At 44.7% G+C, this 23,967-nt stretch overlaps 1 protein-coding gene across 18 annotated transcripts in view; it reads left to right on the top strand.

The window, feature by feature from the left end:
* Positions 1-23,751, top strand: part of LOC108942731 (dedicator of cytokinesis protein 9-like) — an 86,188-nt gene extending 62,437 nt beyond the window's left edge. For 2 of the 18 annotated variants that reach the window (XM_018766202.2, XM_018766240.2), the window contains exons 22-55: positions 144-230; positions 426-515; positions 739-854; positions 1,003-1,072; positions 1,175-1,300; positions 1,432-1,503; positions 1,881-2,027; positions 2,195-2,278; positions 2,666-2,777; positions 3,431-3,472; positions 5,643-5,821; positions 5,922-6,038; positions 6,131-6,242; positions 6,569-6,702; positions 8,743-8,857; positions 9,505-9,571; positions 10,595-10,642; positions 12,015-12,151; positions 12,995-13,110; positions 13,605-13,742; positions 13,833-14,015; positions 14,176-14,289; positions 14,441-14,656; positions 14,942-14,999; positions 15,689-15,795; positions 16,350-16,472; positions 16,571-16,684; positions 18,418-18,423; positions 19,125-19,160; positions 20,316-20,462; positions 21,430-21,640; positions 21,940-22,231; positions 22,322-22,460; positions 22,637-23,750. In XM_018766202.2, the coding sequence (XP_018621718.1) occupies positions 144-230; positions 426-515; positions 739-854; positions 1,003-1,072; positions 1,175-1,300; positions 1,432-1,503; positions 1,881-2,027; positions 2,195-2,278; positions 2,666-2,777; positions 3,431-3,472; positions 5,643-5,821; positions 5,922-6,038; positions 6,131-6,242; positions 6,569-6,702; positions 8,743-8,857; positions 9,505-9,571; positions 10,595-10,642; positions 12,015-12,151; positions 12,995-13,110; positions 13,605-13,742; positions 13,833-14,015; positions 14,176-14,289; positions 14,441-14,656; positions 14,942-14,999; positions 15,689-15,795; positions 16,350-16,472; positions 16,571-16,684; positions 18,418-18,423; positions 19,125-19,160; positions 20,316-20,462; positions 21,430-21,640; positions 21,940-22,231; positions 22,322-22,460; positions 22,637-22,762 (3,981 nt within the window). In that variant the 3' untranslated portion in view covers positions 22,763-23,750. Of the gene's footprint in view, positions 1-143; positions 231-425; positions 516-738; positions 855-1,002; positions 1,073-1,174; positions 1,301-1,431; positions 1,504-1,880; positions 2,028-2,194; positions 2,279-2,665; positions 2,778-3,430; positions 3,473-5,642; positions 5,822-5,921; positions 6,039-6,130; positions 6,243-6,568; positions 6,703-8,742; positions 8,858-9,504; positions 9,572-10,594; positions 10,643-12,014; positions 12,152-12,514; positions 12,559-12,994; positions 13,111-13,604; positions 13,743-13,832; positions 14,016-14,175; positions 14,290-14,440; positions 14,657-14,941; positions 15,000-15,688; positions 15,796-16,349; positions 16,473-16,570; positions 16,685-18,417; positions 18,424-19,124; positions 19,161-20,315; positions 20,463-21,429; positions 21,641-21,939; positions 22,232-22,321; positions 22,461-22,636 lie in introns of all 18 variants that reach the window. The other 16 variants (XM_018766216.2, XM_018766277.2, XM_018724888.2 and 13 more) reach the window with 14 other exon arrangements.
* The last annotated feature ends 216 nt before the right edge of the window (positions 23,752-23,967 follow it).

Raw genomic sequence — 23,967 nt, 5'->3', positions numbered from 1 at the left:
CATCTGAAGTGTCTGTTTATGCATCTGACCGCAATGTGCATGTTTTGAGGCATGTTGTTGTTTAATTTGGTGACACGGTATTCAGCGGGAGATTCTGATGATGACTGGTTAAATGTGATGTTCGTGTTCTTTGCCCACGGCAGCATTCCGGTTCAGAGGTGAAATGGGTTGATGGAGGCAAGCCACTGTTCAAGGTGTCCACTCACCTCGTCTCCACTGTGTACACTCAGGTCAGTGCCTGCAATTACAATTGTTATCTGGTTTCACTAACATTAATTTCCACATCTTTATTTTAGCTGTACATAAAGTTAGGTGAGCAACAGCAAGTATATAACAGACTTTTTAAATGGCTCTTTTATGAATGTTTTTCATTTCATTTTCATTGACGTGAATTTCATATCCGCTGTTTGTCATTCGTTCCTCAGGACCAGCATCTACACAACTTCTTCCACCACTGTCAGAAGGTGCAGTCTGCCTCCCAGGCACCAGGAGGAGAACTCGTCAAGTATCTGAAGGTAAGGCATCGTCATGGAAACAGGGATTGTGGCAGCATAACTGTTATATTTAAAGAAAACGGTTCGACCAATCCACGTAGGCTTTCCAAGCTACAGAAATGCACCTCCAAGTGGCTTCTGCTCTCTGGAAAAGTTTGTTTGCTAGCTGTTGCATGAGTACTGCTGGGGCATTGATGGGACAACCTGGATACCCTGCTCAGAAACTGTCTCCACCCCTCTGTAGAGTCTCCATGCCATGGAAGGTTATGTGATGATCAACTTCTTGCCCACCATCTTGAACCAGCTGTTCCGTGTGCTCACCAGCGCCACCCATGAAGAGGTGGCAGTCAATGTAACCCGGCAAGTGGGCCCTAGATTTCCTCCTCGGGGGCAGTTAGCCATTTTTAAACCTTAATGTTATATTGATAAGTTTCTCTTCTGGAGCTTTGGCCTACACCCTTCTGTCAGACCCCTTTGTCTGATTCTGTTCTTTGACTCCTGCTTTCAGAGTCATGATCCACATTGTTGCCCAGTGCCATGAGGAGGGACTGGACCACTACCTGCGTTCCTACGTGAGGGTGAGGTCCATCCACCAATGCACGACCCAAGTATGTGAGCTCTACTGGGCCAATCCTGACTTTCAGCAGACCCACAAACACCCTTTTTCTTCTTCTCTCCAGTATGTGTTCAGGACAGAGCTGTACTCTGAGACCGGAATGAAGACTGTGCATGAGGAGCTGGCCAAAGCCATGACTGTGATCCTTAAACCCTCCACGGACTTCCTCACCAGCAACAAGCTTCTCAAGGTGCCCTCAAATGGCAGTGATCACTGCAGTGTCACTGAAGGTATCCAGCTTTCCTAATTTTTCCTTTCTTTCTCTGACTCTCCGTATGTTTTTTTTTTTTTTTTTTTTTTTTATTTTATTTCATTTTTTAGTACTCGTGGTATTTCTTTGAAGCACTGGTGAAGTCCATGGCACAGTACCTGATTGAAAGCTTTAAAGTCAGGGTGAGTATTTTCTTTTTTTTTGACCTGACGAGGGTTAAACCGCACACGGCATAATCCTCACACTGGAGAATCCACAAATTGCAAAGTACTTCCACATTTCCAGCCACGAAGGGTGCTAATTAGCCAGCATGACCGTGTGTTTATTTTGCCTTGGCACACACCCGTGTAATTAGAAAACCACAGCAGCCTCCCATCCCTTACTCTCACTTTCACACACAGACATGTGAAAATCCAAAGGAGAGAAGAGCAGGAACCTGGGAACATGCACATGGACTGCTTCACTTCCTCTAGTTCAGAGGTGGTCCACAGAGTCTGTTTGAAAGCGCTTGTAATTTACAGCTGGAACTGTAACCCAACAGACTTTTTTCCCCCCTCAGCTGTCCAGGAACCAGCGGTTCTCAGCTTCCTTCCACCACACAGTGGAAACCTTGGTAAACATGCTGATGCCCCACATCACCCAGAAGTACAAGGAGAACCTGGATGCAGCCAGGAATGCAAATCATAGCTTGGCAGTCTTCATCAAGGTAGGCTCTGCCTGCTGGAGCTCTCAGCTGTGCTGACCTGGTTAATCAGATCAAAATCTCATCAAGTTAAAGAGTGAAATTCCATAATTCAGCCCAATACCTTATTTTCATTGTTCAGTAATAGTGGACACTTGTTTTTTTTGTACTAAGAACTTTACCTTCCACAGCGTTGTTTCACTTTCATGGACCGAGGCTTTATCTTCAAGCAGATCAACAACTACATCAACTGCTTTGGCCCAGCAGACTCCAAGGTAGGATGGACTGCCATGTGTCTTTTTTTTGAAGCTTGCGTGAACTTGATGAAGGAAATGTTTAAGCCCTCTGTGCACTTGGTGCCAATCTGTGTTTTGGTCTGCCTTCCCCTTTGACTTCATATTGATGCTTGATATGGTACGTAGTACATATTTTGTCGTCATCCATACTGCCATTTGTTCCACCAAATTTATCTTAAACATTTTCCGAAGAGGTTTTGTGCTCCTGCTTAGTGTCTATGGACTCTGAGCTCTAAGGGTGCAAAGTTTAATCTTTCAAATCTCACCTCATCTGCTTCTGAATACCAAGGACAGGTTGTTTTTCAGGTTCATCAAGCCCATTTTTAGGTTCTTTCCACATTTCCTAACATCTGCTTTCTTCTCCAGACTCTGTATGAGTTCAAGTTTGAGTTCCTGCGGGTGGTATGTTACCACGAGCACTACATCCCCTTGAATTTGCCTATGCCGTTTGGAAAAGGGAGAATCCAGAGGTTTCAAGGTAAATCAGTGGCTTTCATACTTTCTAGTTTGCAAGGAGGTTTCCAGTGAAATAGCTAAGCTGGAACTTTAAACATCCCTTTCATGTGTGAGTGACCCTGCGATCTTGACCCTGTGGATCAGATACTGGATTATAGGGACATGCATCAAAAAGCTGAGATATGATGGATTGTTTTATGTTTTCTGTCAGGAGTTCAGGGTTCTACGGTTTGTACTATAGTGATTTTTCACACCGATCATCTGTCATATAAGGAAGTGTTGTTGCAACAGGTGGTTCCACTAAGAACTCCACCCTTTTGTGTGAAAGATCCCTGCAAATCAGCATCCTCCCATGGCTTCTAGCTGGAGTTCTGAGCATCATCACATCTTACAATGACCTCCGCCGCTTCTCAAAGTCACGACTAAATTGCTCTAGTTTCGCTATGTGCCCAAGCAGAGGCCACACCTCAGAAACCAACTGTGCTACTAGAAGCTGTAGATTCCCTCAAAATATTTCCGGGACATCTCTTTTTAGCTGCTTGACCAGCCTAGAGAGGAGGAGATTCCATGCGCTGTTTGAACACTCCCTCCCACTGATGCAGACTTTCTTTTAATTCTTGCTTACATTATCATGTCTGTTTCTACTTTCTGCTCTTTTCTTTCTTTGTACATTAGCCTTACTTTCCTCCACCACGGAGTCAAGTGACACTCCTGTAGGTAGGTGAGGTGTGCTGCTTGATTTTTTTTTTTTTTTTTTTTTTTTTTTTTTTTGGTCTGAAACAATGAAAATGAGGGGCATGGAATGAATGGGTTTCCCACATGATTCAGTTGCCTTCATGTCAGTACCAGTGGCTCTTGTGTGCTGAATGAATACTTTGTAAGAAAATCATGTTATGAATCAGTATGAATTGTGATATGGACTGTAATTGGGCGGTTCTTACGAGAGGCCAAGTCACATGGTCGAAAGTGTTTCTCGTCCATAAATAAGGGGTGTGTGCGTGTGCGTGTGTGTGTGTGATGAATGTGTAGAAATCTAAGGAGGAAGCTGTTTGCATTTCTGCCACATTTCAGCATGTTCACGCTGGGTGGTGCACAGTGAAGTGAGTGGAGTCTTAATGACAGCAAGTATTTTTAATTTTTGAGACTCTCCTGTGTTTAATGAAGTGAACATCCACTTGTCCCGGCCTTCCACCTTGAACCAGTTACAGCCCACCTCATCCTTTACACTGGCCTTTTAGGTAACTTTAAAGAGTGTTTGTTTGTTTGTTTTATTTATTTTGGGTGACTGGTTTCCTGACCTGAAGTTTTTATTGGTGACGTTTTAACGAGGCTTGCGAAATCCACATACTCATTCTTTGCTTGGCCATGTGATCAGTTTTTTGTTACTTGGTGTTTTCTTGCATTTAACATTAGCATGTGTTCTTACGTGGTTTATTTCATCTCATTTTTCACCAGATCATTAGTATGAATTAATCACTCTTAATATAATAAGACCCTATATGTAGTATTTCAAAACCGTGAATGCATGCTGAATGATGATCATTTGGCCTGATTCAGTAATAGATTTTTTCCCGTTGACTATTGCAATTTTTTTCCAATATCACATTTTTATTTTAACAAACTTTTTCATCTCAGCACACCAGGAAGTACTATTGCTCTGCAGCAGTGATAATGTTGTGCTTTTGTTTGCTTCTTCAAACTAATTAAAAAGGGAGTACACAACTTACCCCTTTCATTTACAGAGTATTTAATGGAAAATGTCATCCCAGCAAAGTACAAATAGAGGGCTGCATCACAGTCCGGCATATCCAGCTTTCCACCACAATGTGAAAGTGACTGAACTGTTGTGCTGTTTCCAACAGTATGTAAGGTCAAGGTGAAAGTCCACACTGTGTGTGTGTGTGTGTGTGTGTGTGTGTGTGTGTGTGTGTGTGTGTTTGAAAGAGAGAGAGAGAGAGAGAGAGAGAAAGAGAAACTGCACTGCACTATGAGAATAGTTCATTCGTTTGGGAAAGTTTTTTTTTTTTTACCTTAGATTTGTAATAATTTCAAGTTATGAGAAGAAAATAGTCTATCTTAATAGCAAAAGACTTTTCCCCTCATTTTTAATGCTGTCTTTATTACAATCGTAGCCTGCCAATTTCTTTAAACAGTGGCCAAAAAGCAAAGTTGCATCATTTTTACTCTTTAGGACTGTTAGTATCTAGGTGTGGACTGTTTTCCTAATGGGGCTTTATCTTAATTATTTTAGGGTCCTTTAAGATAATTTATATTTTTCAGATGTAATGAAATGTTTTCATTACATATTGCTTTTAAGCAGTCTTTAAAAGCTGTTATAGTCTTGGTTTGTATGTGCTGATAGTATGTGCTGTATGTACAATTATACCATCATTCACCCCAAAACAGAGTAGCACCAAGTTTTTCTTCTCTCATTCATCTTGTTAGCTCCAGGGAGGGGTCACACACCGACTCTATGCTGGGATTCAGGATGGTACAGTTACAATGAGTTCACATGCACATCAGACCTGCAGTACCAGTCAAAAGTTTGGGTACACTTGCTGAGGGTTGACAAGTTTGATCACGACATGAAGCCTCATGTGTGCTGAGATCTTCTGCAGCAGTTCCCAGAGATGTTGGACACTTGTGTGCTGCTTTGCTTTCACTCTTCCATCCACTTTGTCCCATAAAATATTGTCCAAGTTCTCCAGGTGGACTCATGCTTTTCACCGGTACTGTAGTCTGTGGCATTAATGAATTGACTGAGAACAGCACTGAACTCTTTGGTTTCTGGGCAGAGCAGTGTGCTTCAGGACAAGATGAGCTAGGCGAGAAAAGATTACTCTTTCCTCCATTCTTCTTGACCCCCCTCCCCCCATTCTCCCTCCAGACCTTCAGCTGGACTACTCGCTGACGGAAGAGTTCTGCAGGAACCACTTCCTGGTGGGGCTGCTGCTGCGGGAGGTGGGAGGGGCCTTGCAGGAGTTCCGGGAGATCCGTCAGATCGCCATTCAGGTGCTGAAGGGCCTCATGATCAAGCACACCTTTGATGACCGCTACGCCTCTAAGGTAGGGAACACGGGTGGAGCCGTGCAGTCTGGCGTGTGCGTGCGCGGCGATCCGTGAGATGCTGGTTTGGTAAATTTCCGGGTGTTGCACTGCTCTCCAGAACCAGCAGGCCAGGCTGGTCACCCTCTACCTGCCCCTGTTCGGTCTGCTCCAAGAGAATGTACAGAGGCTCAACGTGAAAGACGTGTCCCCCTTTGGTGTCAACCATTCAAACAATGTAAGTCTGCCCTCTGGAGGCCCAATGTGGAAACACAGCTTCAAGTGACAGCACAACACTCAAAAAAACTTCCTTCTACTCTCATACACCAGAATGGAAGAGATGAGCTTCTCCTCCCAAACGCTATTGTTGCTCCACAGAGGCCAGTGAGCAGCTTGGACAACAACCTGCACAAAGACGTCTTTGGGGCAATCTCTGGAACTGGTGAGCAGCTGGGGCAGCAATGGAGCAGATAGGCAATAGGTTCAATAGGTTCTCAGAGCAAAGTCCCGGTACCTTATTTGCTGGTGCTTGATTGCTTCAGGAACTGTTTTATTCATCTGAGTTTAAGAGATAAAAATAAATCTGGCTGTGAAGCCACAATGCTAAAGACAGGTAGAGGACAGAAGCTTCTGGAGACATCCTACTGATGTGGTTGTCAGTCAACATGGATTCAATGGCACCGAACAACAACATTGTTATGCGGCAGGATGTTGATGACTAAGCTGTGCGTTTACATCACGGCCCACTCGGGCCTATCTCTCCCACAGTCTCGCCGCACGCTTCCTCGACCCCGAACATTAACGCGGTGCGGCACGCCGAATCCCGCGGCTCCCTTATCAGCACCGACTCTGGGAGCAGCATCCTGGAGAAGAGCCATGAGAAGACCAACTCCTTGGACAAGGTAACAGTTGCAGCCCCGTGCCGCTAAAGCCATCACCTGGGCTGGGAGCACCCGTCATCTCAAAGTCCATTCCTGCAGCCTGATGTTGTCCAGACCTCCATCAGGAAGTTTTGCTTAGGAAAAGACTCTTCCACAGTATGGACTTTACTCCATGTTTGTGCAGACAGGTGAACTGCTGGACTGTAATCACATGGGCTGTGAAGAGATGGTTCAGTACAAAGTGTGTCATGTGAGAAGGTGGCTGTTTGTTGCTTCATGATGTGGGTGGGAATGTGTCCCAAAGTAGGTGTCCCGCTGCTTGGCGGCGAGGGACGTGGGCTTGCGGCGCCTCCTGGCTGCTAACCCTCGCTTTGTGCCTTTGACTCCCCCTGCGCTCCTGCCGCCAGAGGGAGCGCTTTGCCCGGAGACACTCTGCCGTCGCGTTGGGGCTGCTCCCCGAGGGCGAGGACGCCATGCCCCCCCCTTGTTCCAAGCGCGTCACCGTGGACTTCTCCCAGCTCCCCGCCCGCGCCCTCCTGCTGCCAGAGAATGCCTTGCATGCCAGCTTTTCGCTCCAAGTACAGGACATTATTTTTTTTTTGCTCATCACCTCTACCTGCACCACGCTCCCCACCCCCGGTAGTGAACGACGGGTAGCCCTGCTCCTCCAGGCAACATGATTCATCCGGTCTCTTCCTCTCTCCCCTGCTTCAGGGAATAGTCCCTTTGGTTCCTAGTTACTTTCAGTTACTAAATGATTACCAAAGTAAACATCTAGAATACTTCATACCTATCCAGGCTCTATCCTGTCTTTCTTCCTATGCTTCCAAGATAGGCTCTGGACCACTGTGACCCTGCAATAGGTAAAGAGTTACAGGCGATCCAAGTTAAACTAATCTAACAAAAGGAAATATTGTACATATGGACCCATGAAGCCATCCTCCCCAGTTTTGACAGTCCTACATTCCCATTCAAGGCTGGTGGTGGTCTGTAAAGGTAGCCCATAAGTTCAGCTCCAGTGAAGTGATTGTTCCATCTGGAAGATCTTCACTGTGATCAGGACTAGGGAAAAATGAGAAAAGGTTACATGTAAGCTGGGAACGGACTCCACTATTTGACGCCGTTCTGCTTTATACGCAACATCACCGTTGTAGAGGCAAAAAAGCAGTACTTAGAGCAGAGCTCCCAGTCCCATCCCACCTTGAACCCTAAGGAGCACAGAGTTCCAGTAGTGCCAAGCTAATATTCTCTTCAACCCTCCTCCACACATGTAGCATAGTAATAACAGTGTGAAAACCGCTCTAAGGTTTGTAACGATTTGTACTAGTCTAGCATTTATAGACCTGCTTCCAGTCCAGGAGACAAAGTGAAGCACATCCGTAAAAGTGTCCTTGATGCTTGGAGAGTAGCTGTTTGTCACCCAAATTGAAGGTTGAAAGTTATAATAAATACACTGATATTTAGTAATAACTGCTGAAATTATTGGCCTATCTTAAAGTACAATTTTTTTTTTATTCTGCCTTTATTGTATATCACATGTTATGTGAATTTGATTTTTGATTGATTTTGGTCTTTAAACATGATTTGCTGTGGACATGATTTGATTTGCGACACAACACATATCTAAAATATTCAATTCAATTTATTTTTATAGAGCGCTCTTCTCACGCAGTGACACAGAGCGCTTTAACACAGGCATAAGGCAAGACTATGAATAGACATGTAAAACTTTGGTGATGTGCTTCATTAATAGGCAGACCATTAGCTGACTGGCTTATTTTTTTGGGAAAAATGCATCTGGTTGGTTTGTGTACTTTCTTGTTGCGTGTTCACTTACCAAAAATATCCAGTGGATGTGGTACACTATGGGTAAAGAGCTATGGGTACACTATAGGGAACATGCTGAGCAAGTGCCCTATGTATTCCGTCAGAGTGGGAGCGCCATCACTTGCTCATAAAAAACGCTTTGACCTCTGGGCATCTAAGGGTAGGGAAGGTGAGCTGGAACGGTGTGGACCAGCACCATGTCCTCTAATCCTCCATTCCTCTTGGTCCCTGTAGAACCAGCCGGCGTCAGCCCTGGGCAGCAGCCTGCTGCGCTGTGACAAGCTGGAGCAGTCTGAGGTCAAGAGCCTGCTCATGTGTTTCCTGCACGTGCTCAAGAGCATGTCCGAGGGTAATGTGACGTGTCCTCTTCTCCTGCCCTAAATGAAGTCTAGTGGTGTGTGAGTGACTCAGAGTGAGCGTGTGTGTTTCACTGATGTATGGATGAGTGACCCAGTGTAAGTAGTGTATCCAGCAGTGTAAGTCACTGTGGTGAATAAGGTGTGTGGGCTGATAACACTACATGGAGTTTGTTGGAAGTTGCTTTGGAGAAAAGCATCTGCTAAATAAATAAATGTAAATGTAAACTGGATGGCACATCTGCATAAAAACTTAACTCAATTGACTGGCAATCAGAGGTTCACCTTGTTTTACTCTTTAATAGTTCTTTTTGGGTAGTGCTACGGTACCAATGAAGTTTGAGCCCACTTGCTGGGGTTTTTTTTTTTTTTTTGTTCATGAGACATCAGGTTGACAAGCTCTTCTGCAGCATTGCCTAGAGATGTGGGACACTTGTGTGTTGCTCTGCTTTCACTCTTCTGACCACTGTGTCCCATACAGCCATTACCCAGATTGTCCAGGTAGACTTACACTGTTCATTGGCACAGTCCCATTAGCAGTGGTCATCTCATGTACCCTACTGGTCCATGGTGCTAGCACTCAGCTTTGAGAACTCTGTGGCTTTGACTTCATCCTCTCGCTTCCCTTGTTATCTCCCAGATGCCCTGTTTGCATACTGGAACAAAGCCAGCCAGGCGGAGCTGATGGACTTCTTCACATTGGTTGAGTGAGTTGAGAACGTCTGACAACACACATTCAGACATTGACACCTCTTCTGACCACAGCATCCTAAGGATTGAGATGTTTCGTTGCAACATTCCACATTCCACCCTCTCAGTAGTGGCAAAATTGCCTAATATCTGGTTGTGGGGATCTGGATTTCAGTTCCCATTGTTCATTTTACCAACCATGGAATGTTGGGTGGGGGGAGAACACCAGCCCTTCCGGTCAGCTGGAGTACAAAGGCATACAGGTGGATGGAAAGAAAAACCATGGAGGAGATACAGCGTTGCTTGGAAGTTTGTGAAGCCCTTGTGCCCTTTAGTTTTAACACAAAATCGAAGCAGTCATTCTCATGTGACGTAATAGGTGCATAATGACCAATTCCATGTGTTAGTTTAAGGGAAATTGTGTGTGTAGGAGAAACACGGAAGTAGTGCAAGTGCAAAAATAAGTGAAGCCCAAGTTGCATTGGTTGAACCAGGTACGTAAATCATAATCATTTAGTCATTTTATAAGTTTATTTTAAGATTTATATTGTATAAGTTTATTTTATACAGGAACAATGACCGTCCTTATAGGGTACACATACTTTCAAGCAGCACTGTATGCACTTGTTTCCACCCCTCTTGAGCTGGAATGGAAGTCATGCTTTGATGGCAGAACATAAGAACTCAATAATTGACTGACTTTTTTTTTTTTTTTACTAAAAATTGGGTGAAATGCAAAACGAATAATTGTGGTATCCAAGTGTATTTAAAGAGAATTTGAAGAAAGTGTGTGTGTGTGTGTGTGTGTGTGTGTGTGTGTGTGTGTGTGTGTATCACCTGGATGCCAGGAATTAAAATCCCCTTGAGCTCAAAACCTTATTTTGTGTACTGTAAAGTAGTTTTTAATTGGTAAAATTTTGTCTTTTTGACCATTAGCAGGACTCTTCTTTCACCAATTTCATTATGTGCTGTATGTAATATTAAATCGACCTTTGATTCATTGATTTTAACCGCTTATAAGTTTATTTTTCTGTGTGCAGAGTGTGCCTTCATCAGTTCAGATACATGGGGAAGCGATACATTGCCAGGTAAGCTTTTCACCTCTTAGTCGCTCTCAGTAACATGGAAACAGGAGGCACTGTATCGGTTAAAGACCTAAACCGAGATACAACACAGCATAAATCCTACACTTAAAATACTAAATATTTCTAATTTCAGACACTTTAGAAGAATGTTTATCTGAATATTTATTGTACAATATCAGTCACTTCATTACTCTTGCCTGTTTAATATTTTAGTTGCTGTTGCTGGTTATGGATTTGTAAAATGAACTCAAATGAGTTGTGATGTTGGTCTGCTAAATAGTGTAGTGGATTGAGCTGCTGCCTTTGGACCCCAAGGTCACTGGTTTGAATCCTGCCTAGTGCTGTAGTACCCTTGAGCAAGGTACTTACCCTGAATTGCTCCAATAAAAGTTACCCAACTGCATAAACAGATAAGTAATTTTAATTTTTTTCTTTTATTTGGAGAAAAACATTGAGTAAATGTAACTTAAAATATTTAATCTCAATAGCAGATTTAAGAAAAAGCTTGGAGATTATAAAAGTACTCAGAATATTATTTTTTTTAGCTTTCAGACTTTTTATTAATGGACCCAAAAAAATCTCATTTTATACACTTGTGGTCTCTTTATTTTGTTGATGTAATATGTAGAACTGTGCTTCGGCAAAGCCCCAGCTGTCTGTCTCTCTCTCTCTCTCTCTCTCTCACACACACACACACACACACACACACACACACACACACACACACACACACACACACACACACACACACACACACAGTTTCTTGCTCTCTCTGACAGTGGTACATATATTGTGGGTTCTGGGTCATTTTTCTCCATAACCTTCCTCCATCTTTCTCTCCTTCTGCACAAAAATGTCGAGTTTATCATACTTAAACAAAGTCACGCCTCGCGCCCTCTCCTGCCTCGGTAAGACCGCGGTATCCCTCACTCTTTCCTGTGCTCAGAGCATGCAGCCACCCGCAGCATCACCCAGCATGTCGCTACCAGCTGCATATAGCCCCTTAGTGCACGGCTTCTGCCACCCCACCTCCTGCTGCTGTGATAGTGATGCCAAGGCCTTATGAGTACCTGCATGCAAACCCCATGGACCAGGTCCACCCTAGCATGATCTTGCTTGACTGGATTTCGGCCTGAACGAGGCTAAAGTTCTGGCATGCATAGATATCCGTGTGAGTGCCATGACACGTTTACACTGTAGTTTCATACAGGGCTGCAAGATTAAACTGGTCGTCACAGAAATGCTCAGCCAGCGCATCTGTGTTGTATTCGGCGGTTTCCACATTGCGCCACCATGGAGCTGGATGCGGTCGCTAACCCGCTTACTAACCTGGCAGGGCCTCTAAACCGTGCTCTGTGTCCCGTTTCCTCACTAGGAACCAGGAAGGGCCGGGCCCCGTGACACAAGAGCGCAAGTCTCAGACTCTGCCCGTGTCGCGTAACAGGGCCGGGATGGTGCATGCCCGCTTACAGCAGCTCAGCAGCCTGGATAACTCTTACACTTTTAACCACAGTAAGTCCCCCCCCATACACCTTCCCAGAATTCCCTTCGATCCTTCCTCTCTGGTCGCCGTCATCCTTCTCACCCTCCTTATCATGCTGTCCTCAAGTGTTCAAACCTTACCCAGCCTGAACATCACCCACCGTGGCACCTCCGGTGGAAGTTTGGGGTTCCACCGAGTCTAACAACTTATCAGAGTGCATCATCAGGGGGGCATACAGGGTGCGTTCCTGGAAAGAGTGTGTGTGCGGCGCTGTCGGCTCACCGGGCAGCACTTCAGTTCAGAGAAATGCTCAGAAAAGTATGAAGCTTTCCCTGCTTGGTGGGTCTCACGTGTCATTTCCCTTCATTGAATTGGCTTTTTTGTGTTTTCAGCGTAAGAAAGATTTCAAGTGTTCTTGGAATTTCTGTAGACCATGGTAAGAATGGACCAGGTTGACGGCCCGCTTGCAAAGCCATTATAAGCTCTTCAGCTCTGAATGTGACAGCCGTAGGAGCATGCAGTGTCTGCTGGGAATGAGCTTTTCTGAGCCTCTTGTTTCACGCTCTCTCTCCTATCCCACACGTCTCTTTCTCACCATATACTCCCTTTAACTGCGTTCCACTTGAAAGCCTCAGACTGGAACATTTCAACTTCAGCTGAATGTGATCGCCATTTCCATGCTTTTCATGCTGTTAATAACAATGGTATCTGTGAAAATAACAGCGATGATGATAGCTGCTCCGACATGCCTTTCATACCGTAACTGAACAGAGGGACCATCTATACTGCGGATGAGATGTTGGTCACGCCCCTGTCAGGGTAGCGATCCATGAACCAAAGATCTCCACCCTTGTGCTGTTTTTTCTCCCCAGGCTATTCTCACTCTGATGCCGATGTTCTGAACCAGTCCCTGCTGGAGGCTAACATCGCCACCGAGGTGTGTCTGACAGTGCTGGACACGCTCAGCATCTTCATCACAGGGTTTAAGGTACGCTATGCCTCTACACCATCTCCATTCTCCACCTCCACCAGCGTTGTTCTTTCTGCGTAAACATGAGCTATGTGTGTATATAACAAGAGGAGAAGGGGCCATAATGGTCAGAGCTGCTGCCTTTGGACTTAGAGGTCTCAAGTTCAAATCCCACCTCATGCTGTAGTACCCTTGAGCAAGTTAGTTACCCAGAATTGCTCCCATAAAACCTGCATAGATGTATAAAAGGGTAAATCACTGTCAAAAGCCCAATGATGTAATTGCCTCTGGAGAAAAGCATCCATTAAATGAATCAATATAAATGTAAATACCACTGGTGGCAGTAGCTCCCATTTGTTGGACTGAACTGGAGATGGCTGTATGTTCAAATCCCAAGAGGGGAAATGTGGCTCCTCACCATGACATCAATAATTAACTTAACACGAGCGTATGCGTTTGCTGCCAGTATGTTTTCCTGCGAGACCCATTAACAGGATGCTCTGCTCCCACAGACTCAGCTGTGTACTGAACACGGTCACAACCCCTTGATGAAGAAGGTGTTTCAGGTCCACCTCTGCTTCCTCCAGATCAACCAGTCGGAGACCGCACTCCGGCAGGTTTTTATCTCCCTGCGCACCTTCATTTACAAGGTGAGAATCATCACTGATGATAAAACACGTGAAGTCATCTCTTTAATCGTCTCATGACCAAGGACAGTTTCTTTCTCTCCTCGCTTTCAGTTTCCGTGCACATTCTTCGAGGGTCGCGCCGACATGTGCGCTTCCTTCTGCTACGAGATCCTCAAGTGCTGCAACTCGAAACTGAGCTCCATCCGCAGCGATGCGGCGCACCTGCTCTACTTCCTCATGAAGAGCAACTTCGACTACACTGGCCGAAAGTCCTTTGTCCGCACCCACCTGCAGGTGAGCGGGGCCTCCCTACCAGGACCGCTGTACCCTGAGCGCAAGTGTAGCTGAAATCTGCATCTTCGCTGGTATCAAAATCAGCAGCTCTACTTACCAAACTTGAGAAGAGGCAGGTTTTCCATTTCGATGTCCCACGCCATACTTCTCCTCCACATAGGTGGTGATTGCGGTCAGTCAGCTGATCGCCGATGTGATTGGAATTGGGGGAACGCGCTTCCAGCAGTCACTCTCCATCATCAACAACTGCGCCAATAGCGATCGGACCATCAGGGTCAGTATGGGCAGCTCCTCGCGGTGACCAAGACTCCCAGCTGTGTTAATCGACATTAATGGGCCACATTTTAAAATGCTGAAGGATTTGTTGATGCTTATTTGAATCCATGAAGACAGTTAAGTAAGTGTCGGTTACAAATCCACCCCAGAACACAGTGTTCCCATCAGACGTGAAGGATCTGACCAAGCGCATCCGCACAGTGCTGATGGCCACAGCGCAGATGAAGGAGCACGAGCGTGACCCGGAGATGCTGGTGGACCTGCAGTACAGCCTGGCCAAGTCCTACGCCAGCACACCGGAGCTGCGCAAGACATGGCTGGACAGCATGGCACGCATCCACGTCAAGAACGGGGATCTGTCTGAGGTCAGAGCCTGAGCCTGGGATCCGCAGCCGCAGGAAACACTCCACACCCGATGGTGACTGATGAGGAGTCCTGGAGACCTGAGTCCAGGAGGTTTTTCTTCCTGTCAGTCTGTGATCCTCCTGACCCAATTGGTCCCATTGAACTCTCTCTCGTGAGATCCTTCCTTGGAGATCTGGAGAAGGTTCTGTACTCAGTCCTCCAGGGCAGTGGCACCTCTGTGCTGTATTGCTGCTTCTTCATGACCTCCTACTGATCAAAGCTTAACACCCTTTTCGTTCCTGTAGGCCGCGATGTGCTATGTACACGTGGCAGCGCTGGTGGCGGAATACCTGCGGAGGAAAGGTGCGTTGGCTGATTGAGTGGAACTGAAATTCATCAACTGGCTGATCTCCAATGAGTGATACTGCGGCCAGTGTTGACTGCATGCCCCCTGAAATTTCTAGTTTGGTTTTGTTTCCATAGTCATAAATTACAGTATTTAGTATAACCTCAGGTGGAAATTTCAATAAGTGGTAGTGAAAGCTGAACATATTAAAATTACACCCCAAACTGTACATGCATGAAACAGAAAGAAGTCAGCACTGGTATTCCAGGCACATTTTAATTTTAGAGAAAAACTATGGGTTTCTTTACCATGGTTGCTCTGTGCTCTACACGTTTATATACGTTTCACTCAGCTTTTTGGGCTTATATACACTCTGGTTCTGAAAGCCTGGGTGATTTCTCAAGTCCACCTGACTAAAACTGAGATTTTCATTTAGGTTTTCATGTAGGTTAGTGCAAAGAGTGCAGGACACACTTAAAGGTCTTTGTGGAGCACCAGTGTCACAGGGTATTCACCTTCTGCTTAACACCCGTTTAACATACTACGACCATGTTGAAGGGCAGCATCTCCAGAGATGCTGGATGTGATCTATGTTACTATGATCCATTTACTTCTACTGGCTCTGCTGGTAATGTACAGAGGGGATGGTCACTAAATATATGCTGACGAAGAGGATCCCTATGTCAACTTAACCCTTGCACTGCAGGCATGTTCAAGCAAGGCTGCTCTGCGTTCCGGATGGTGACACCAAACATTGACGAGGAGGTATCCATGATGGAAGATGTGGGCATGCAGGACGTCCACTTCAACGAGGTATAAGCTGCGTGTCTCCCCAGGGTTCCCTTCATTGCCACCCCTGTGGATTAGCAACATGACGAGTTATGGGAAGGGGGCTTGGATACAATAAATACTGGCTGTGTTTTATATTTTCATTAACCCATATTTTTTTTTAGTTTTGCATGTATTAATGTCAGTCCTAGAATAACCAATATGTCAAGGTAGTCTTTTAAATTTACTTATTTAGCTGACGCTTCTCCAAAGCAGCTGACAATGTTAAACCCTTTACAGTAATTTATATAAATTGGTCTTTTTTTATTATTATTTATTTATTTAAACTAGAGCAGATTAGGGTAAGTAGTTTCTCAAGGGTACTACAGCAGAACATTGTGATAAAGCTGGATCCGTCAAGTATGGATGCAGTTGCTTTTACCACCACACTATCCGCTGCCCTGTCATTTGTAATGTCGTCTTTGTTTTTTCTTAAGTCCACTAAATTAATGTTGAGGTTAAAAAATCTAAACATGTAGCGGTGAGTAATATACCCCTCAAGGTCATTCATAATGTGCAAAGGCCGCTCACTTCTGCAGGATGTGCTCATGGAGCTGGTGGAGGAGTGCGCAGATGGCCTGTGGAAAGCAGAGCGCTACGAGCTCATCTCTGACATCTACAAACTCATCATCCCTATCTATGAGAAACGCAGACACTTCGAGGTACAGGGCGTGGTGGAGTACATCGTCCTCCCAAGGACTTGTCTTGTCGCCATAATGACTGCTTCTCTGTGTGTGATGATTGTGTGTGTTTTGTGTAGAAACTTGCTCACCTGTATGACACCCTGCATCGCGCCTACAGCAAGGTGATGGAGGTCATGCACTCGGGCAAGAGGCTGCTGGGGACCTTCTTCAGAGTGGCCTTCTTTGGCCAGGTGAGACAGTATCTGCTCTAGAAGCCCAGTCAGAAGTAGCAGAGAAGCTGACAGCATTCAGCACTTATAGCCGTGTAGCTCATATAGCTGACGGTTACCGCTATATAGCTCTGTCAGTGTGTAGCGTTCACTGTTACAGCTACATAGTGCTGTCGGCGTACAGAGCCCACTGTTACTGTTATATGGCAGTTATAAGCCTGCAGAGCGTACTTTTATTGTTACTTTTAAAGAGCGATGTCTATATAGAGGGGTAATATAATTTAACGTAGCGATGTCAGAATGCAGAGCTAGTAATTAGTGTAACTTTTCCATAGTTATGTCCAGGTATGGAGCGCACTGCTACCATTATGTAGCCATGTAAACATACAGATCTGACCGTCACTGTTATGTTGCACCTTCAGTGTACAGACTTGACTGCTACCGTTATGTAGCCATGTAAACATACAGATCTGACCGTCACTGTTATGTTGCACCTTCAGTGTACAGACTTGACTGCTACCGTTATGTAGCGATGTCAATGTACCCAGTTGTCACTGTTGCGTAGCAACACCAGTCCGCAGAGTTGACTGTTACTGTTAATTTTACATAGTTTTGTCAATGTATGGAGCTGACTGTTGCCATTATGTAGCAGTGCAAACATCCAGGTCTGACTGTCACTGTTACGTAGCATCTTCAGTGTGTTTCTGTTATATAGCAATGCCAACGTACCATGCTGTGACTGTTATGCATCAGTCTCAATGTGCAGAGCTGTCACTGTTACGTAGCACCTTCCACGTACAGAGCTCACTGTTACCATTAATGTTGTGATGTGAACGTCCAGAACTGTTACGTAGGGACGTCGATGTACTGATCTCATGGTCAACGTAAAAAGCGATTCCTGTTACATACTAACATCAACATGCAGAGCTTATGGTCGTGTAGCACCTTTAATATTGCAGAGTAAACTTACTCCCAACTGGTAATGTCAATGTTCAGAGCTCAGTGTTAAGTTACTTAGCAATATCAATGTACAGAGCAGTCTGCTAGTACATTCCCATGTCTACATGCAGAGCAGTTACCGATACATAGCAATGTCGATGTACGGAGTTTACCCACTGTCTTCACTTCACCAGCATGGTTTAGAAGCACGTGGATCAGCTTTTTCTTGTGAAAGTAATTTCTCTACTTTATGTTCATTTACGCACACTTAGAATTCAAGCTAAAAGATATTGTAGCATCCCCCCCCATGGAGCTGCTAGAAACCAGCTCAGGAGTCAGGGTAAAGGGAACATGCTCTTTAGTTGCAAAGTACATGTCTTTTGACAGCAGTCTTAACACAGATGCTTCAGACAGTACAAGTGGTGCTGAACACCGGAGAATCCCCCTGGGTCACCCCCAGCCCCCCTACTGCGCCCCACGGTTAAGGGGCCACCCCCAGAACTCTCCAGAATTCCCCTCATGACACACTGCGCATAAGCAAAGCAGCACCCAATCAGAACACACACACAACTATGTACATACATGAACACTAATATCAACTATTTACACGGAGCTATTACAACTCCTCTCAGCGCCGTAACAATATTTTTCCCCCAAATAGCTTTGCAGATGTTATGTTTCCCGTTTGTACAATAAAGAGCTCTGTGTTTTTAAGTTTTTGTTTTTTGAATTGTATGAATCTTATCTTCTGGTCCCGGAAGTATCTATTGTAATATTTTAATTTTAATCTTTCTGCTTTTTTGTCTTCCATGAAGGCAGCGGTAAGTTGAGCTGTAGGCTTTGGTAGCCTTCACCCATAGCCTAAAGCTGTGTGTAATTTGCTTCTGAATTGTAACAGTTGTCTCTCAAACCATCCGAGCAGTAGGAATAACCATTGCAGCTTTCTGTTGTACAATGTCTGGGCTCATCTGCTACCATTAGAAAAGCTTAATTTTTTTGCCTTCGTGGTCACATTGTACATTAACTGCAACTATGTGGGTATGAAGCCAAACAAAAGCAAATTGTAAGTAAAAAGGATGCATCCAAGTCTTGAGAAGTTCCGCATAAATTTAGAACGCCTAGGTAATATATATACGGTAAATATATCTATATATAACTGCCAAAAACTTTATTGACTCTGCATCATGTTTAACATTTTGCAAATACACAAACACTTACTGTATGCAGCCTTTTGCGTAATTTTTGTGCTTCTGCACTGCATACTTCATATAGTTGCTTTATGTACTTTCTGACCCTATTTCTTTATATCTGTGTGCCACTGGCTCTTGAATTCGTGTTAGTTTTGCTCTTAGTTGCCTCAATTTAGTGTCTTGTGTGCTGTGATTTCACACTGGATGTGTTGGTTGACATCGTGTCCATGTTAACTCTAGAGCATTTTACAAATCAACTTCTATCATGCTTCAGGTGTTTGGAACACTTGGAATAACTGTCATTTTGTTTTTGTTGTTTTACCACCTTGTAGCAGTACCAGTTTACTGACACTGAGACTGAGGCGGAGGTAAATGACTTCACGCGAAGCTAATGATGCAGCACGTTGACGGCATTACCAATTTATGATTTTTTGATGCGTCCTTGTCCATTCAGTCGTAGTGGAATATTCATGCTTCATTACCCCTGAGTAGCTCATCCATTTCAGCAGATAATGTGGTGTCAGACTTGGGCTTCTGCGAAGCTCAGCGCCATCTTGTTCAAGACTCCTTTCTGACATATGACCGTTCACTTTACTGGGTTTGTCCATTTATCTCATTTGTTTTGCTTCTATGCTTTTAAGTAACAATAGACAGTGAGAGAGGGGGCCTGTTTGGTTGCTTCTCCCAGCACTTGAGTTAGAAGATGAAGAAAAGCCCCCAGGCTGGATATCAGAAGCAAGCTGGTCCTCAAGGGCATCCTGGATGGTTTCCAGTGTCTTTGGGAATTGATTGTTTTGTGTCTGTCTGGAATTTGGGAGAACGCCCAACTCTTGAGGCAGTTTTCAGTTGTAGATTTCAATTTAGACTATTTCCACACAGAAATGCTGTGTTTACTCAGACATAGGCTACATTCTTGGAAGTTTTGACCATTTTATTTACATTTAGAAGCTTCCTGTCCGTAAATGTAATGTTGTGTTAGGGTATAGGGGGGCATGGTGGCAGAGCGGGTTTGGCCAGGGCCTACTCTCTGGTGGGTCTGGGGTTCGAGTCCTGCGTGGGGTGCCTTGCAAAAGACTGGCATCCTGTCCTGGGTGTCTCCCCTCCAACCTTGTGCCCTGTGTTGCTGGGTTAGGCTACAGTTTGCCGTGACCCCGCTCGAGCCAAGTGGTTTCAGACTCTGTGTGTGTGTTAGAGTGTGTGTGTGTGTGTGTGTGTGTGTGTGTGTGTGTATATATATATATATATATATATATATATATATTTTTTTTTTTTTTTGTGTAAGATGTGGTTAAAGGTTCTGTTCTCTCAGTGAACATCATTCAGCCTGGTCTTGGAAGCCATTGTTCCTGAACCAATTAAGTGTTGTCTGGACTTCACTATGTCCTTAAGTAGTAAGGGTGACCTCAGCCAAAGGTATTTCTGAGTTTGTATGTGAGTGTGTACATGCTTTTGCTAACCTTGTAAAGACTTTTTTGATAGTTTAAACCTGAGAAATATTCATTGTGACATTTGCTTCTTTTAAGGGGTTCTTTGAGGATGAGGATGGAAAGGAGTATATCTACAAGGAGCCAAAGTTCACACCCCTCCCAGAGATCTCCCAGAGGCTGTTCAAGCTGTATTCAGAAAAGTTTGGCCCAGAGAACGTCAAGATGATCCAGGACTCGGGAAAGGTACGACTTATTTTGCTGGACTTCCGTTTCCTATCCATGTGTTGATTGATTGTCTGCTCGTCTTTCAGGCTTTGTCACACCAGGAAATTGCCCATTTAAGTTGTACTGTAGATGTACTCACAAAAGAGTGAATTTTAGTCACAATCTTTATAAACAGCTGTATTTGCACTGGGGGCATGGTGGGCTTGGCCAGGTCCCGCTCTCCGGTGGGTCTGAGGTTCGAGTCCCGCTTGGGGTGCCTTGTGTCGGACTGGCGTCCCGTCCTGGGTGTGTCCCCTCCCCCTCCAGCCTTTCGCCCTCTGTTGCCGGGTTAGACTCCAGTTCACCGCGACCCCGCTTTGGGTTTCAGTTTGACTCTGTGTATTTGCATTGTATTTTGGAAACCATGGTAACTATTCATATTATTGACACCTATTATCTTCAGTGTGTTGCCCTAAGAATCTCAGAGGGGAAAAAATAGGTCTGAAAAGTAGTTGAAAAACCTAGTAAATATAATGTAATATATAGTAGTCACAAATCAAGTTTTCACAATTTAACTTTTGTGTGAGTTTGTGACTATAGCTGGTCTTCACCACAAAGCCATATACAGGTGGTCCCCGAGTTACGATTTTTGACTTTACGATGGTGAGCTGGTGATAGATATTCAGTAGAAACCGTACTTTGAATTTTTCCTGAGCAAGCGATTTGCGGAGCGATACTCTCTCGTGATGCTGGGTAGCAGCAGCGATCCGCATCTCCCTGTCTGTCACGAGAGGTGTGTATTAGGTATATTAAATTCATTTTCGATGTACGATATTTTTGACTTACGATGGGTTTGGCAGAACATAACTCCATTGTAAATCGGGGACCACCTGTACTGTACAATATAAAGCATGATTATAATAGAAATAGAAATGTACAAATAGAAATATTTGTACACTACAATCATCCAGCAGTTTATCTAACAGTCAAATGTTTTTCGATACAGATTAACCCGAAAGACTTGGATTCGAAGTATGCATACATCCAGGTGACCCACGTGACGCCGTTCCTGGACGAGAAGGAACTTGCAGAGAGGCGCACGGACTTCGAAAGGAGTCATAACATCAGGCGCTTTGTGTTTGAGATACCTTTCACCACCTCTGGAAAGAAGCAGGGCTCTGTGGAGGAACAGTGCAAGCGCAGGATCATTCTGACTAGTAGGTGTCCCGCACTCAGGGTTCTACGGGGTCTTTTGGAGCCCTTGTTTCTCTGTCTCCGAAGTCAACGCTAGGCAGCTCTCGTACAGGGTGCCAGGTTTTGATGTCCTGGTGAACTTTAAGGTGTAATTAAGCATTTCATTATCTATGAGATATCTTGCCTTTAGCCTTTTTACCTCATGGTGCTTGAGATAGCTGTGCACAGGCTGAACAAATGGGCAGGCTTGTTCGTTACAACCTTTTGTTCCAGCATTTGCAAGTTCCACTTTTCCACCAACCTTTTCTTGTCCCTGCCCCAGCCACACACAGTTTCCCATACGTGAAGAAACGCATTGCGGTCATGTATCAGCACCATGCGGACCTAAGCCCCATTGAAGTGGCCATCGACGCCATGAGCCACAAGGTGGCCGAGCTGCGTGAGCTGTGTTCTGCCAATGAGGTGGACATGATCAGGCTGCAGCTCAAACTGCAGGGCAGCATCAGCGTTCAGGTGAACGCCGGTCCACTGGCATATGCTCGAGCCTTTCTAGATGACTCCAATAGCAAGAAGTACCCCGAGAACAAGGTGAAACAGCTGAAGGAGGTGTTCAGGTGAGTGTGGGACCCAGAGGTACCACCTGACACCTGTGTTTCTGTTTACAGGTTTGTGGTGTTATTAGTGTTGGTGTTGATTGTGTGCAGGCAATTTGTGGAGGCATGCGGCGAAGGCCTGACCATCAACGAGCGCTTGATCAAGGAGGACCAGCAGGAGTATCATGATGAGATGAAGGCCAACTACCGGGATCTGGCCCGCGAGCTGTCGGACATCATGCATGAGCAGGTAAGATGAAATTCACCAGTTGGGATGTGCACTGATTAAATTTTGAACAATAAGACAAAGGCAGAAATCAGTTGAGTTTTCAAGTTGAGAGTTAATCTGGATAAATACAAGTGTTTTTGCCCCTTTTTCTTGATGTTCCCCCCACCAACCTTGCCCCGTTGCTGTTCCTCCTACAGATCAGCACAGTGGAGGATGGGTTAAGGAGCCTTCTGCCAGACTCCTTGCATATCTTTAATGCCATCAGTGGCACACCCACGAGTGCCTCCATCCAGGGTGTCCCGAGCTCATCTTCAGTGGTGTGAGGAAGCCTCTGACTCGTAAATTCCGACCTTCCTGATCTTCAGCGCACTCCTCACTTAGAGAGCAGCACTAATGTTCTAGGAGTTGACCGCAACCTGTTGCCTAAGGGCAGTCCAGGAGAGTGCAGGAGCATGGAAAAGAGAGGGCAGCATCACAATTCACTTTCATGCCTCTTCAGTGATCCAGTGCAGCATGTTGTCTCTCAAGGAACATTAGACAAGAAGCTCTGTCTCAGTGGACATTAAGATGGGGAAGTCCCACAGAAAACAGTGTGGAAATAAAGGAGAGGAGGAGGATCCACTGGCCCTGAAAAGGCACCACCTGTGCACCACCCATTCTTGACTTTCAAGGCCTTTGTGTCATTTCCTGTGGATTCTTTCAAACATTTAGAACAATTAAGGCATGCAGTTTTTCCATGGGCACCTCTAGTTCCTTTTCCTTCTTTCTATAGTTTTTTATTTGAAAGAGTCAGGATTCCCATCAATATTTTTGTATGTACAGTATTAGTGTTTAAGGTGAATATTCGTCTGGATGAAGAAAATATACAATTTTTAAATGTGTGAGCAAATGGTCTTTGCACAATAGAATATGATTGTGCGCACCTGTCTGTACATGGAGACGTATTGTATTTCTACTCAAAGGCATGTGATCTAATGGAGCCCTTCCACTGAAAGCATTAGCCTTCTGCTTTGAGTGTGTCAAGGATACACAGCAGTGAAACAGGAAGCATGTGAGGTCGTGTAACGAGTATATTCTATGCTCACCTGTGTGTAAAAAGGAGTGTAATATTGCTGTCTTTTGTGTGGCGTCCTGCAGTGTCCCATTTGAACGCTGTAAGGACCGAGTCCATCCTCCTTGCCAAAGCAATGGGGTGACAGAAAGAATATCAGTGCATTTGTAGCAAGAGCCAGCTGTAATATGAAACTTCCATCATTTTAACGTCCATTTTATAGTTAGTCATTTTATATTTTGGACATATAGGGTTTTTATTTTTATTTAACAGAAAGACATTGTTTACTGTATTTAAATGGAAATATTCCCTAATCCTTCTTTTAAATAAAATTCTGTAATTTCTCTGCGTGTTTGCATAGTGTAGTTTTTCCTGCTGTTTTCCGGATAAATTTTATATTTCTGCTTAGATGTGTCGCTACTTACAGCATTGCCTCATCCATCATAAATCGCCTGCCTTATGTGTTTCAGTTTAACA

This window comes from Scleropages formosus, chromosome 14 (assembly GCF_900964775.1).
Source record: "Scleropages formosus chromosome 14, fSclFor1.1, whole genome shotgun sequence".
Lineage (NCBI taxonomy): Eukaryota > Metazoa > Chordata > Actinopteri > Osteoglossiformes > Osteoglossidae > Scleropages > Scleropages formosus.
This window is presented reverse-complemented; position numbering and strand designations above follow the sequence as displayed.